Raw genomic sequence first — 15,393 nt, forward strand, 5'->3', positions numbered from 1 at the left:
TAGTTATACAATGTATTAAATATTTTATATACACATTGTATAAATTTTGTATATAAGTGTATCTTGTATTTTTAGTGTATATTACAAAAATTATATATATAAAATATATAAAAATTATATATATATATATATATATATACTATTACATTGTATATATTTTGTATATAAAGTGTATCCTTAATGTATCATTAGTGTATATTCATCATATAGTGACAGTCTATTTTGTATATATTTTGTATAGTGACAATTATAAAATGTATAAAAATTGTATATATACTATTACATTGTATAAATTTTGTATATAAAGTGTATCCTCTATATTTTAATGTATCCCTAATGTATCGTTAGTGTATATTCATTGTATAGTGACAGACTGTTTTGTATATTTTTTGTATAATGATATTCTATTTTTGTATATATTTTCTATAGTGACACTCTATTGTATATAAATGGTATAATGATAGTCTATTTTGTATAATTTTTGTATAGTGACAGTCAATTTTGTATATATTTCAACTTTATGCATAGTTATCTCCTCTCATCTTCCTCTCATTAAGAGACCAGCCACCGGCGTCCATGGCCTCACAGTCGCCGAAAATGGTAACAAGATCGCCGGAGTTTTAAAGTTTCAGACAATGATCTTCAAAATATTAACTTCATATTCACAGAAGCTATAAGAGAAAATTAGAGAAAGAAGACAAGGCCATGAGAGTCGTGGTTGATGGAGTTGCTTCTTCGACGACGAGGACACCGACATCCATGGCCTCACAGTCGCCTAAAATGGTAACCACAATATTATAAAAACAGTAAAAATTGTGAATCAATCAATTAATTATGTCACAAAACACAAACTAATGGAGATTTAGAAAAACCAGCACAACATTGAAATTGAAAAAAAGCACAGATCATCAGATCCAACATAGTATTCTACAAAACACAACATTCTCATAGCTCATCAGCATTTTAAATGTGTGGTCCACAACACGATGCATGCTTTCTTATCCATAATAGATCTGAGTTCATAAGTTTGCGATGGCAATAAATTGGGATCATAGCATATTTGCATTCAAAACCCAGATATAGCCCAAAATCATGAATTGCAAACAAGAATTAAAATATAAGATGAAAATTACAATGAGCTTTCAGATTTTTCATAACCGAATAAAGGATCCAAACCCCGAAATACAAGAAAAGGGAGACGAGAGAAACGAAAGAGACTTTTTAGAGAGAGAGAGAGAGAGAGAGAGAGAGAAAGAGAAAAGCGCTCATGGCCTCACAGCCATGGGTTGCTGGCGTGAGAGAGAAGAAGAAAGATTGTAAGGAAGATATGGATGGGAGGCGACTGCTACTAGTTGTTATTGTTTTTAGGCTATGAATTGTATGGGTCAATTTGTGTAAAAATTGTGTGGGGTAGCCACTTTTTAAAGTGGTATTTACTTTTTATCCAACATTTTTAATGCTTAGCAATAGTAGCCACTAGTCTATTAAAATTAATATGAAAAGGTTGTGCTACCCTTTCTTCTATCTCTTTCATGTTAGGGAGAAGAATTGTGCCGCCATCTCACAAACGGCGACTGACGCAAGGTTCAGAACCTTTATGCCTAGACAATTGCTATCGCAGTGCTTTAGAAATGGGAAAATAGCATTTTTTTTATCCTTATGTTATTGTCTTATTCTGATTTTGGCCCCTGCGGAAATAGCATTTTTTATCCTTGGTGCATTTTTTTTATAGCAGTGCTCATTTTTTTTTGGTTCCTTTCATGATTATTCGTGAATTTTATTTTCTTATCTGATCTTGTCGTCTTAAGTTAGTATTAGAGCCGTCAATATGGGCTTGGCCCGTTGGGCCAGCCCGTGATTTAGCAGGGCTGGGCTAGAATTTTTGGAGCCCGTTTAAAAACAAGGTTTTTAAGCCCGGCCCGAGTAAGCCCGTGGCCCGTGAGGCTTGACTGAGGTTGGGCTGGGCCGGCCCATGGGCCTAATAAAATATTTATTTAAAATATATAAAAAATAAAAAGTATACTGCCTTTAGAGGTGGAAAGTCAGAATTGGATCTTTACTAAGAGGAACCAAAACTTGTTCTTGAGAAGTTTCAAGAGATGATGTTGTCATGTATTAGATGGACCATTCTAGAAAATATCCCGATCTTTCAATGATGGTGCGTGATGTACTTAGCATTCTTATTACCATTGTACCATCGGAATAACCATTTAGCATTGGTGACGTATTCTTACAAAGTACAGAAGTTGCATTTATTATGAAAATGTCCAAACACTTGTTACTACTCGAAATTGGTTGCACACGTTTTTCCGAACTCAAACTGGTAATATTTTTTTTATGTGAATTTAAATATTATTAATTTTTAAAATTTAATTATTTTTAATATTTAACTAATTAATATTGCATATGAATTGTTGATGAAAGTGAAGATGTTAAGACGACCTTGTCACAAGCGGATTCAAATGTATTTGATGAAGATGATGTGTTGGATATCTCATAAGCATCATGAACGTTCTCTTGAATAGTTTGTTTTAAGTTTTGACTTTTAGTGAATGAAATATAGTCCTGTCTTTTACTTTTTTTTAGTATTTATTGTGATATATTGGAACAATATAAAAAGTTATTAAGTTTTGCGAATTTTTCCCAATAAGATATTTTTTAACTTTTAAATAATTATCTTTTTTTAGGTCAGATTTAAAGAAAAAATATAAAATTATATTTTTAAAAATGATGAGCCGGCCCGTGGGGGCCCGCGACCCACATAGGGTTGGGGTGGGCTGACCATTATAAGGCCCATCAAAATGGTGGGCTAGCCCAGCCCAGCCCATCAATTGCTAAAACCCACGTGGGCCGAGCTGGGCTAGCCCGGCCCGGCCCATATTGACAGCTCTAGTTAGTATGACTTTCATTTTAATAAACACCAACGTCTCTTTTTGTGCGCAAAAAGTTTCAAAGCTTTTCAAATTCCTCTTCCGCTTTGATCGCCTTCGCTCTTCTCACTGTTCAACTTCTGCTTCTTTTTGTTTAGAGCTATCCGGTAATTGTAGTTGTGTTTTGCCAATGAATATTTGACAGTATTAAAGTGTGGTTACAAAAGAAATATTTAAAGAAAGAAATAAACTAGAAATATTATGGATCCTGAACTTACAGTTCCAAGTTCAAAAGTTAAGGACACTTGGTCCTGAACTTCGAGTTCCAAGTTCAAAAGTTAAGGACACTTGGTCTTGAACTTAGAATTACAAGTTCAAAAGTTAAGGACACTTGGTCCTGAACTTAGACTAACAAGCTCAAAAGTTAAGGACAATAGGTCCTGAACTTAGATTAACAAGCTCAAAAGTTAAGGACATTTGGTCCTGAACTTACAGTTACAAGTTCAAAAGTTAAGGACAATAGGTTCTGAAGTCCTGAACTTAGACTAACAAGCTCAAACGTTAAGGACAATAGGTCCTGAACTTACGCTAAGAAGACAAGCTCAAAAGTTAAGGACAATAGGTCCTGAACTTAGACTAACAAGCTCAAAAGTTAAGGACACTTGGTCCTGAACTTACAATTACAAGTTTAAAAGTTAAGGACACTTGGTCCTAAACTTAGACTAACAAGCTCAAAAGTTAAGTGCAATAAGTCATAAACTTAGACTTACAAGTTCAAAAGTTAAGGACAAGTAGTCCTTAACTTAGAGTTACAAGCAAGAACTTAAGGACAGGTGGTCCTGAACTTCGAGTTCCAAGTTCAAAAGTTAAGGACATGTAGTCCTGAAGTCCTGAACTTAGAGTTCCAAGTTCAAAAGTTAAGGACATGTTCAAAAGTTAAGGACATGTAGTCCTAAAGTTCTGAACTTAGAGTTCCAAGTTTAAAAGTTAAGGACATGTAGTCCTGAAGTCCTGAACTTAAGTTCAAAAGTTAAGAACATGAGCAGAAGGGTATTTTCGTCCGGGCAGTTAAAATTTATTAAAGCAGTGGCTAAAAACTAAAGACATTTTAAACAGTGGCTTAAAAGTAAATACATATGTTATTAGTGGTTAACCGTGCACTTCCCCCTCAATTTGTGGCTATATATTTGGCCCGATGGGCTATAAATGAATTTCTCTCTATATTATATTACCTACATAGTTGTAGAATTATAAAGCTAAAGTATTAATGTTATGACTATTGACAAAACTTAAAAGTAGTATATCAAACACATGCTAGGATGCATATAATACATGAATTCACAGTTTGATGTGAATTAAATCTAAATTCTCTTAATCTCATTCCTGAATTTATTATCAAGACATTATTAACACAGCTAATTAAATATTACTCCAACAGTTACATTTCAAACCAATGTATTTCACTAGTAAGAGCCGAACCTAACCATTCCTTCTTGTGTTAGAAAATTAATCCAAAACATGGGACTTGATAAAATTGCAGTGATCACCATGATCATCTCATTTCTCAGCTGTACTGAATCAACTCGTCCTCCATTTTCATGTGACGCGTCCAACCCAGTTACCAGAACATTTACATTCTGTAACATATCATTACCCATACACCAAAGGGTAGAGGATCTAATTTCACGGCTGAATTTGGACGAGAAAATATCACAACTGGGTAACACTGCACCCGCCATTCCTCGGCTAAATATCTCTGCTTACGAGTGGTGGTCGGAATCGTTACACGGCCTAACATATGCAGGAGAAGGGATGTCCTTCAATGAAAGCATTACAACTGCAACTCAGTTCCCTCAGATCATTCTTACTGCTTCTACTTTTGACGAACATCTCTGGTATCGAATTGCTCAGGTATTTAATTATTGGTCAGCTATACGATAGATTATCCAGGTTATAATGTTGGTGATAATCTCAGGGATTATAATCCTGAAATAGCCAGGCTTTTGAACCAAACGACCCCTAAATATTTAAATGAATATATGTAGTGACTAGTGAGAAAATGAATATAGGATCTTACTATTAGTTGAATGTTCGTTGTCTAAAATGACGTTTTAAAAGAGATGTCATATAGTATATAAATTGAAACGAGCGAATATTTGTATACCATTTACTCCCTATTTGATTAGGAAACAAATTGTTTCTGCAGAATGATTATCTTGATGAAATTATTTACTGGTGTTTGATACTTTTATTGCCTCAAAATTTATTTCTAATCAAACAACAGAAACTATGTAGGAAACACCTTCTCCATAACACGAGTTTGGAGAAGAGCATTTTAGAGCGTGTCAAATAGGTCTATAAGAAGAATTATTGAGTATTAGATTATTGGAAACAGATATCAAGTTTTGTAAAGAAATTCAAGAAATAATAAAAACGTAGCGCCTGATATTAACAAGTTCTTTACAGTAGAATGTTAGAGTAAACTTAACACCTAGTACTGATATGCTGTACATTTGCCTAGGCAATTTCAAGAGAAGCAAGAGCAGTATACAATGCTGGTGAACTAAAAGGAATGACATTCTTTGCACCGAATATAAACATTCTAAGGGACCCAAGATGGGGTAGAGCTCAAGAGACGGCTGGAGAGGACCCGATGATGGTAGGAAAATACGGAGTGGCTTATGTAAGAGGACTTCAAGGAGATAGTTTTCGAGGTGGGAAGCTAAAAGATGGGCATCTTCAAGCCTCAGCTTGCTGTAAGCACTTTACAGCTCAGGATTTGGATCACTGGAATGGCCACTATCGTTTCACTTTCGATGCTCAGGTCACTAACTAACCTGGACCTTTCTTACCTGATATTCAATGTTTGTTCTGTTTAAGGATTATATTGTACATAACTTTCAAATTTCCTAGGTCTGGGAATTGGTCCTCAATGTAGATGCCAAAAATCCTGTATTTCAGGCTAATTTTATTTGTATGCTGAACGATTTGGAACATAACAATGTGGCAGATCAACTAGCTAAATACAGAAGCAAGATGCAATAAACTACTAATATAGTATATCCTATTTGTTTGTCTTAGATGTAACGATCCTATATCACCTACTATGTTTTATCATTGGTTATTTCATGTACTGATGCTGCTTCATAGTATATAGTATTAATCACTTCTGGAACCAAAAGGAAAAAATGCAAACAGATGAGAAGTTTCATATTGTTATCTAAAACAATGTGTCATTCAGGTTACAGCGCAGGATATGGCAGATTCATTTCAACCACCATTCAAGAGTTGCGTGGAAGAAGGAAAAGCCACCAGTCTAATGTGTGCTTATAGTCGTCTCAATGGTGTCTCTAACTGCGCTAACTATGATCTCCTGACTAAGACTGTCCGTGGACAATGGGGTTTCAACGGGTAAAAAGTTTACTTAGTTAGATAAGCAAATGGATATTTGTTTCTACTACATTCAGGGTTTCACTGAATAATCTAAGATGAAATATGATTCCAGCACCACAAAACTAACTGCTGTCTATTGCTGAAAAGTTCCATTGTATCAGATTGCGATGCAGTTAAGGTTATGCATGATCACCAGGGATACACAGTGGAAGATGCAGTTGCAGCTTCTCTCAAAGCTGGTAACTGATCCTTTCTCTGCTTTAATTTTGCTGTAAAAAGAATGAATTTCTTGTCTGTTACTGAAATTGGAGTAAAACGCGTTTCAAATGCATACCATATCTAATTAGAACTTATTCCACTCCTTATTGTTAATTAGCAACTTCAATTGGAATGTTCAGTGATCTCAACATTCCTATAGTCTAAAGAGATAATCTCCAGTAGTTGTTTCTTATATACTTATATTGAACTTATATACTGGTGATAACGCTTGCATTGCTAAGATACTTTAATTTTACTATTATAGAAACAAGCAACAACTTGTATCAAATGACATATTTCTTCACAATATGTGGATAAAAGGTGTGATTTATAAGTTCTCTCAATGCTAGGCCAACTTAATTGATCACAACTGTTTGACTTTTTCCTTGTCAACTGAAATTCAGGTATGGATGTAAACTGTGGTTCCTGCGTGAGAACCAACGCAAGATTAGCTTTGGAGAAGAAGAAATTACAAGAATCCGATATAGACAGAGCTCTTCTCAATATCTTCTCTATTAGAATGAGGTTAGGACTATTCAATGGTGAGCCAAGAAAATTGGAATATGGAAACATTGCAACAGCAGAGGTTTGTAGTAAAAAGCACCAGGATCTATCCCTTGAAGCAGCAAGAAATGGCATTGTCCTTTTGAAGAACTCTCCCAAACTCCTTCCACTTTCTAAGATCAAAACCACATCACTTGCTGTAATAGGTCCAAAAGCAAATGATGCTGAATTACTTTTAGGTAACTACGCGGGCATTCCATGCAAGAATGTTTCATTACTCCAAGGATTTCAGCACATCGTGAAAAGCATACACTACCATCCGGGCTGCAACTTTGTCAACTGTACTTCTGCTGCAACACATGAAGCAGTTGATGTTGCTAAAAAGGCACAGTATGTTGTTTTAATAATGGGATTAGACCAGCGTATGGAGAGGGAGAGCTGGGATCGCACAGAACTGGGGCTGCCTGGCCAGCAAGAGACTCTTATTACAGCAGTAGCCAAGGCTGCTGCTGAACCTGTTATACTTGTGTTGGTAGGTGGAGGTCCTATTGACATTTCTTTTGCCAAGAAGAACCCGAAAATCGGAGGCATCTTGTGGATTGGTTATCCTGGAGAGGCTGGAGCAGCTGCACTAACACAGATCATTTTTGGAGAACATAATGCAGGTCAACTTGAGCATCAACAATCTTAGTATTTACTCTCTTTACTACTATAAGTAATATTTTGTTGGAAAACTTGTTTAACATGCAAGATCACATATAGTTTTCAGGAGGCAGGTTACCAGTGACTTGGTATCCCAAGGAATTCACAAAAGTACCAATGACAGACATGAACATGAGGCCTAACTCAACGACTGGATATCCAGGGCGAACATACAGATTTTACAAAGGGCCAAAAGTTTATGAATTTGGATATGGCCTTAGTTACACAAGTTATTCATACAAGATTGACTCTGTCAATCATGACAAGCTCTACTTCAATAACCTAAAGACAGACAAGGCAAGAAAACATGGTTCACTACTTAATGTAGCAGTTTCGGATATTGGATCAGAGGCTTGCAAAAAGGCTAATATTTCAGTTAAGGTTGTGGTGGAAAACAAGGGAAAGATAGCTGGTAAACACCCTGTATTGTTGTTTCTTAGGCATTCCAAGGTGAGAGATGAGGTTCCAACAAAGCAGTTGATTGGATTCAAGAGTGTACATATAGATGCAGGGGAAAAGACCAAAATCAAATTTGTGGTGAACCCTTGTGAACACTTCACTAGGGCTAATGAATATGGTATATCAGTAATTGATGAAGGCAAATATTATCTTGTTGTGGAAGATAAGAAATATCCTGTTACTGTATTCATATGACCCTTTAGATCACATATACGAGTCCTAATAACTAGTTAGTTAATGTGGAATTGTAGTGTTCATCTCCTTTCTTAGTCCACCTCACCTACTTGTATTTTTTATCTGAAATTTTATATTGGCTTCAGTTGATTTTAGTCTCTTAAGCAGAATAAATGTTAATTTCTTCATTTTAATTGTCTCTGATTAGCTGCTATTCAGTCTTCCTAAAAGATTATTTGAGTAAGGTGGATAAAGATATAGTTGGCCTGATAAGACAGTTTCTATGTGACTTTTCATTTCATTTGTTTGGAGTCGGAAATCTGTCTTTGACTGAGTAAGCATCTTGGTAATGTTTTGGAATACAAAAAAATATAACTTAAATTTTTTTTTTTAGAAGTTGATAATTTCATAATAGACTTTATAGAAGAAACACTAACGTGGGACAAGAGGAAAAAAGAAAATAAAAATAAAAATGAGGTATGGTGATCTTGTCTACTTATCATTTAGATGATCACAATCCAATATTTTAGGTTAAACTATTCAATCTATAGCATGTTTGGCCAAGCTTCTCAAGAGGCCAAAAGTGTTTTTTTTTCCCAAGAGCACTTTTTTTTCCTAACTTGAGGTGTTTGGCCAAGCTTATTTGGGGGAAAAAAGTGCTTTTGTGAAGAAGCAGAAGCAGTTTCAGAGAAGCAGAAAAAAATAGCTTCTTTCCAAAATCAGAAGTAGAAGCAGTTTTGGCTTTTCTTCTTACCTAAAATACCCTTAACAAAATATAGTATATACCAAAATAACCCTTAAACCTAATACTTAGGATATTAATTTATAAATATTTCTTCTTATTTTTAGGAAAACTTTTTAATATATAGTGACTTTAGGGATGAATGCTTTTATATTTGTTGAAGGAATTTTAATATATTTAACTTATATTAAAAGAATTAAGTACTTTTTAATTTTATTTTCATATTTTACTTGAATAAAATGAATTTTTTATTAATTATTGCATGTAATAACAAAATTTTGAGATTATTTATTTACTTATAATATTAATTATTAAGTAAATCTATTCATGTCCTTATTCGTAATTTGACACTTAAAAACACTTTCTAAAAGCTTGGCCAAACACAAATTATTTCTCAAAAGTACTTTTCAGACTGATTAGCCAAACACAAACTGCTTCTCTACAAAAGTACTTTTTTCAAAAGCACTTTTGAAAAAAGCACTTCTCAAAATAAGCTGATTTTTCCAGCTTGGCCAAACAGGCTACTATTTACAAATCTTATTGGACTTCAAGGAAATGGATCTCTTCAGAAGGGATAACGAGCTTTAACTAGGACGTGGGGTGGACACATTAACATACGTAGGATTTTCTTTAAATCATTTGATTTCGAAATCCACATTTATAGGACTCGAACGCAGACATCTGGTTAAGAATGAATAGATACCAACCATCGTACCATACTAAATCTGTCAAACGGGCTGAGTTGGCCCGGTTCCAGACCGGACCGAACCAGACAGGATCGAACCGGACCGATGGTAAAGGGGCGGGGCAGGGCTGGGTTTGGAGGTGAACCGGCCTGTGCCGGTGACGATTTGGATACCGATTAACCGGACCGGTCCAAACCAGTAATGTCTTGTCAAGCTTGAACCGGTTAATCGGATCAGCCCGGACCGATCCAGATCGATTCAACGACTAGTTTTGATTTTTTTTTTAATACATTTGATCGTTAGCAACGGTCAACTACCGTTTTAACCGTTGTCCAATGACTTTTAATTGCAAGAATAGCATTTTTTGGGTTTATTTTAAAATTTAAAATAACACTTTTATTATTTACTAATTTAGCACTTTGAAAAACTATAAATAGACCTTCTCCCCTTTCTTCTTCATTTCTTCACTCATCTCTCAATTCTCATACCTAAATTCTCAATTGTCATTCTCTCATGCTTCAACTAAATTGCTATCAACTATTTGACTCTAAATTTTTGGAATTTTATTTATGGTATTATTTGAAGTTTGAACTTTGAACAATTGAAGTTTATTTGTGGTAACGTAAGAGTTGCGAAATTTAATTTCAAGACTTCAAAAATCATCAAGTGTTCAATTTATTGCGAAATTCGGTGCACTCATTCCAACTCTTTCTCTTATTTAATATTTTATTTGCACATTTAATTTTTATTAGTAGTTAAATTTTCACAATATGTTTAATGCTGCAAAACGAGTTTGTAATAAGGTTGTTAATCGGGGTAATCGAAAAAATAGAAAAAGAGGTGCTACTACTTCTGGTAGTGATTTAAATGATTTTACACATATTTCTGAAACATCACCTGATAATAATATAGATTATGAACAATTACAAGAAGATTACGACATATAAGATAATGAATTAGAAATTGAAAGCGAGACACAACCTACACCTAGCAGTGTTGGGGTTGGTAGCATGGGTGGTGGTCGTGGCACTAGTAGTAGACCATCTGTGGCTCTGACTACTAGTCATCGGAAAAGGAGAAGTAAAATTTGAAAATATTTTGAGGAAATAGAGGATTCTAATAGAGTTAGATACAAAATTTATAAAGATGATTTTAAACATAAGACTGGAGGAAATTTAGGGGGGACTGGGATCCTTAGTAGACATACAAAAATTACTCATACTATAGAATGGGGGTCTGATTTAGATGTAAATCAAGGAACTCTAAACCCTAGTAGTGGAGGACTTTTGAAATATGATAAAATGAATGACCATGAGGAGTTAGAAAAAATGATTGCTTTGAGTTGTCTACCTTTTTCTTTTGCTTCTTCATCATATCTTATTATGTATATTCAAAGGATTTATAATCCTTTATTTAAAAGTATCCTAGAAGTACTTGTAGATCTGATATCTTTAGGCTTCATGGACAATATTAGACATATATACATTATTTGTTTGATCACCTTCCTTGTAGAGTTTCTTTAACTTCTGATATTGGCCATGATGTTAATGGAAATGATTATTTGACAATTACATATCATAAGACAGATGATAATTTTTGTATGCAAAAACGTATTATCGCTTTTTAATATGATGAAGATCAGAGTCATACAATTGGTTTTATAAGTACTACTATTTGCGAAGCTGTTGTATTTTACAATCTTAATAAAAAGTATTGTGTATGTCTTCTGATAATGCTTCTAACAATAATGCCGCTATTTCAATACTAAAACTGCATTTGCAACCACCACTCGATGATATCTTTCATGTTAGGTGTGCATGTCATGTTTATAAATTAATTGTTAAAAGTGGTATTGATTTATTTTTGACTAAGATTACTCATGTTAGAAGAGCAATTGGTGTTATTTAAGAAAATAATAGACAATCTAGAATTAGAAAATTTAAGACTAAGTAAACCAAACATAACCTTAACCCCAGATTCATACCAGATGAAATTGTTACTAGATGGAATTATACATACTTATTTTTAAGATGTTGCTACAAATATAGATTGCCTATAACTGAAGCTGTTAATGTGCATTGTACTGATCCAAATCGTTTGTTAACAACTAATACTTGGGAGGCCATTAATGATGTTGTTAAATTTTTACATAAAATTTTATAAAGCTATTGTTGAGTTTTCTGGAGCTTATTACCATACTATTACTATGGTTTTAGTACATATAGCTGAATTTCTCTTCACTCTCTGATTTCAAGAAGAAAGAAAAATATAAGGATGCTGTTGAAAAAATGCAAGAAAAATTCAAAAATTATTTCTTTCCAATTCCTCATATCTACTTCATTGGTGTTGTTTTAAATCCTTCTATTAAGATATCTAATTGTCATCAATTAATCAATGTTTTATATACTTATATGGAGATTGAACCAACTGAATATATATTGAAACCGCCTGTCTCTCATAGCCTGCTCTCTGTTACTGTTGTTTTAACTTCAATACTACACAAGAGGGAGGGGTGATTTGTGTGGTGTCCAATTTTAACGAGCACAGATTATAAAAGGACCTGGTTCTTCTATGTGTTCCTTATACTACTGTTGCGGAATAATAAATGCGGAAAGTAAAGAACACAAGTATTTTTACGTGGGAAACACCATGCTAGGTGAAAAAATTACGACCTACTACCCAGTAGAATTTTTCCCAATACTTCACTAAATTATTGAGCCAAAAATAGCATTTACAAAACTTTTTGTAAACCTAAGGATTACCTCTAACCCTTTGTGGCAACCAGCCTCTAGTTGTTGCGACAACTTCAAGTTAACCCTAACTTGAATATAATACTCAGTGTACCTAATACAATTGCTTCTAGATAAAGCTGAAAGGTACAACTCAAAGCTCTACTACAATGAAACTAGAATAAAAGATAGTCACTTGGAACTGGTTCTTCTATCTGGTTCATGTAGCTTCAGGTTCGCACACTTGAATCACACAAGAATTACTTGCAAAATGCCTTGCTATTTTGCTCTCAACTCTCGTTTAACTTCAGCGTTTGTGCGTACCTGTAAAATGAGAACATCCTGAAATATATAGACTTAGTAGAATAGGAAATAAATAGAATTTTAATGTTATATTCTTCCTTGGTGGAAGAGTTCTAGTTATCTTCAACTTCTAACTCCTCCCTTATCTAGAATAGAGTTCTCTTCGAGTGAGGAGTCATTCTCCTTATCACTTATGCAACCTTTGCGTTCAGGAAATATCAGATATAACCACTTAAGCTTATCTCCTTCATGTACATGCCTTGTGCTCGAATATGCTCGTGTCTGTGTACGCTGTGTATGGACCTGGTTCATGCTTGAGTTCCTTTGTCAATCATCAAAACAAACTTCACTCCAATAAATTCTCCCTTTTTTATGATGACAAACTTTGTGCTTTTCATAAGCATAAGACCCGTTTCAACTCAGCTCAACATCAACACACTGTTAGAACACTTTCCAGTTTAAAGTTACAAATCATCAAGGACCAGGTTCATTAGGTTATAAACATCACAGTCCAAAGTAAAAAGCACAATCTATCTTTCCCCTTTTGGCATGATCGAAAAGTTGCATAATTATGTTAGATAACCAGATTTTAATAGATATCATCCATGGCCACTGGGGCTACTTCAAATGTAATCGTGGAGTCAAACATCATTTTTCAATCTAATGATATTAGCCATCTAAGAAGCATCAACAAACAGTTAGAGCACAAAAACAATTGAATATCATTGATACTAGTCATCCACAAAGCATAAAGCAAAATAAAGATATTGGATCATGAGCAAAAAAAGAACAAAAAAATTCTATCCGGGTCACTGATTTGTCTAACTAAGCTAGGAAGATTTCAAGGCCGGGAAGGATCAGGTTCTTGGTTTCTGGCTTGAAGTAGCTTCAACATATCCCTTTGGAAAGATAAAAGGAATATCATATTCGCAATTGTATTTTTTTTGCAAAATAAAAATATGATGTACAACTCGCCTTTGTTCTACACAACATTTCAATCATAAATAGATGTACTAATATTAAAACATGTTAAGTGGTTTAAACTATTAATATCACTCATCTGTAGTTTAGCAACTGTTTTTGGATTTCATTGATTTTGATCCAAATGCTATATCACGTTTGGTTAGGCGAAAAAGAAGTCGACACATTTGTTCTGTTGCCACCACAAGAGCACGTCTCCAGTGATATGACAAAAGCCGCCGGTCACAGTAAATAATTATCAGGCCACCTAATGTTTTCAACTTTAAGCCTTCACACCATTTAAGGATTGCAACTTTAGTTATTCGCAAAAATAGCCAAGTTTAGATAAAAGGAGCGTCTCCTATATATACTAGTACTAGGATTAAATTGCTTAAGAAGGGAACATTCGTCTACATTAACAGGAAAAAAAATAAAAATCCGCAAAGGTGATAGCCGGAAACCAAAATAGGTAGTACTGTACTACTTTTGTTTAAACACTTTTCAATTAATAGAGTGATGTTGACTAATTTTAAAAGCTAAAGTACTACATTAATTCATCGTTTTAACTCTTTTTCATTATCCAACTAGGATTTAAAGTTGTCGGGTGTCATAATTTACTTTAATATATATTTTGTAATGACTAATACGAAATTTGTTAGGAACGTTAAATTGATTTTTTTTGAGTTGATTGGGGTCAACCTAATAGGTATTTTTTATTTGAAATTTACATCTCAGATTTAAAAAAACAAACATGATTAGAATTTTAAAATAGGATCATACCTTTATTATAATAACATAAGTAAAATCAATATTTTCACTGGAAAATTACATCTTTTCTGTATATTAAAAATTAATTTACACAAGTAAGATAACATCTTCAAAAAGAGAATTACATTGATCGGAATAAGAAAATTTTTAAAAATATTTTCCATAGATAAATTATACCCCATAAACATAAATTAGATAAATTACAATTTATCATAAATTAAAATTATAAATCACATATTCTTTAAGAAATGCTTACGAAATTATAGTAAAGTGATTTAAATTATATCTAGCAAACATCGCATAACACAAATTTTTATGATATGATAAAAAGATGAAAAAAAATCTGATCTCAATCCAAAATTCTCATTAAGACCCAAGTTTTTTGGATTTGAAAGGAGAAAACTCATAAATTTAATTAAGAGGACTGCTTATTTTATACTATAATTTTAAAGTTTAGGAGTTTCTTTTTTGAGTGTTCTTGCTAGAGATCACATACAAAATAATAGAATAGAGAATAAATAAATAAATAAATAATAATAAAACGACAAATAGAAAATTTGATGGTAACCGAAAAGGGAAATGGCTGGGATAAAAGGAAATAAAAGAACAAAGAAAAGAGAAAGTCATAAAAGGTTCAAGATAGATTCAACTTGAATCTTACACACGAGAAAAGCTTTCAAAAAAGTCTACCAGCCATGGCACTTTTGTCTAGTTTACGATTGCGGGTGACACGATCAGATAATTAACCTAATTTAAGAAAATCTCAACATAGATATATAAAAAAATTATCATCTTACCGGGTGCCATGCCACCCTTCTTAAGGGGTGGATCCGCCCCTGTCCAAG

The 15,393-nt window shown here is 33.7% G+C and overlaps 1 protein-coding gene across 1 annotated transcript; it reads left to right on the forward strand.

Moving 5' to 3' along the window:
- The first annotated feature begins 4,331 nt into the window (after window positions 1–4,331).
- LOC107769891 (putative beta-D-xylosidase 7) lies at window positions 4,332–8,515 on the forward strand. Its single transcript, XM_016589149.2, has 6 exons — window positions 4,332–4,781; window positions 5,392–5,694; window positions 6,112–6,281; window positions 6,411–6,502; window positions 6,926–7,690; window positions 7,795–8,515. The coding sequence occupies exons 1-6, from the start codon at window positions 4,389–4,391 to the stop codon at window positions 8,379–8,381; spliced, it is 2,310 nt and encodes a 769-aa protein (XP_016444635.1). The 5' UTR covers window positions 4,332–4,388; the 3' UTR covers window positions 8,382–8,515.
- Window positions 8,516–15,393: the final 6,878 nt, after the last annotated feature.

This window comes from Nicotiana tabacum, chromosome 16, assembly GCF_000715075.1.
Source record: "Nicotiana tabacum cultivar K326 chromosome 16, ASM71507v2, whole genome shotgun sequence".
In the NCBI taxonomy this organism is placed as follows: Eukaryota; Viridiplantae; Streptophyta; class Magnoliopsida; order Solanales; family Solanaceae; genus Nicotiana; species Nicotiana tabacum.

What these genes read in the sequence shown, in the direction of transcription:
- LOC107769891 (XM_016589149.2), top strand. Translation starts at nt 4,389, where the DNA reads ATGGGACTTGATAAAATTGCAGTGATCACCATGATCATCTCATTTCTC. An exon ending in GTTTCACTTTCGATGCTCAG is followed by an intron (nt 5,695 to 6,111) that starts GTCACTAACTAA and finishes TGTGTCATTCAG; the next exon opens with GTTACAGCGCAGGATATGGC. An exon ending in TGCAGCTTCTCTCAAAGCTG is followed by an intron (nt 6,503 to 6,925) that starts GTAACTGATCCT and finishes ACTGAAATTCAG; the next exon opens with GTATGGATGTAAACTGTGGT.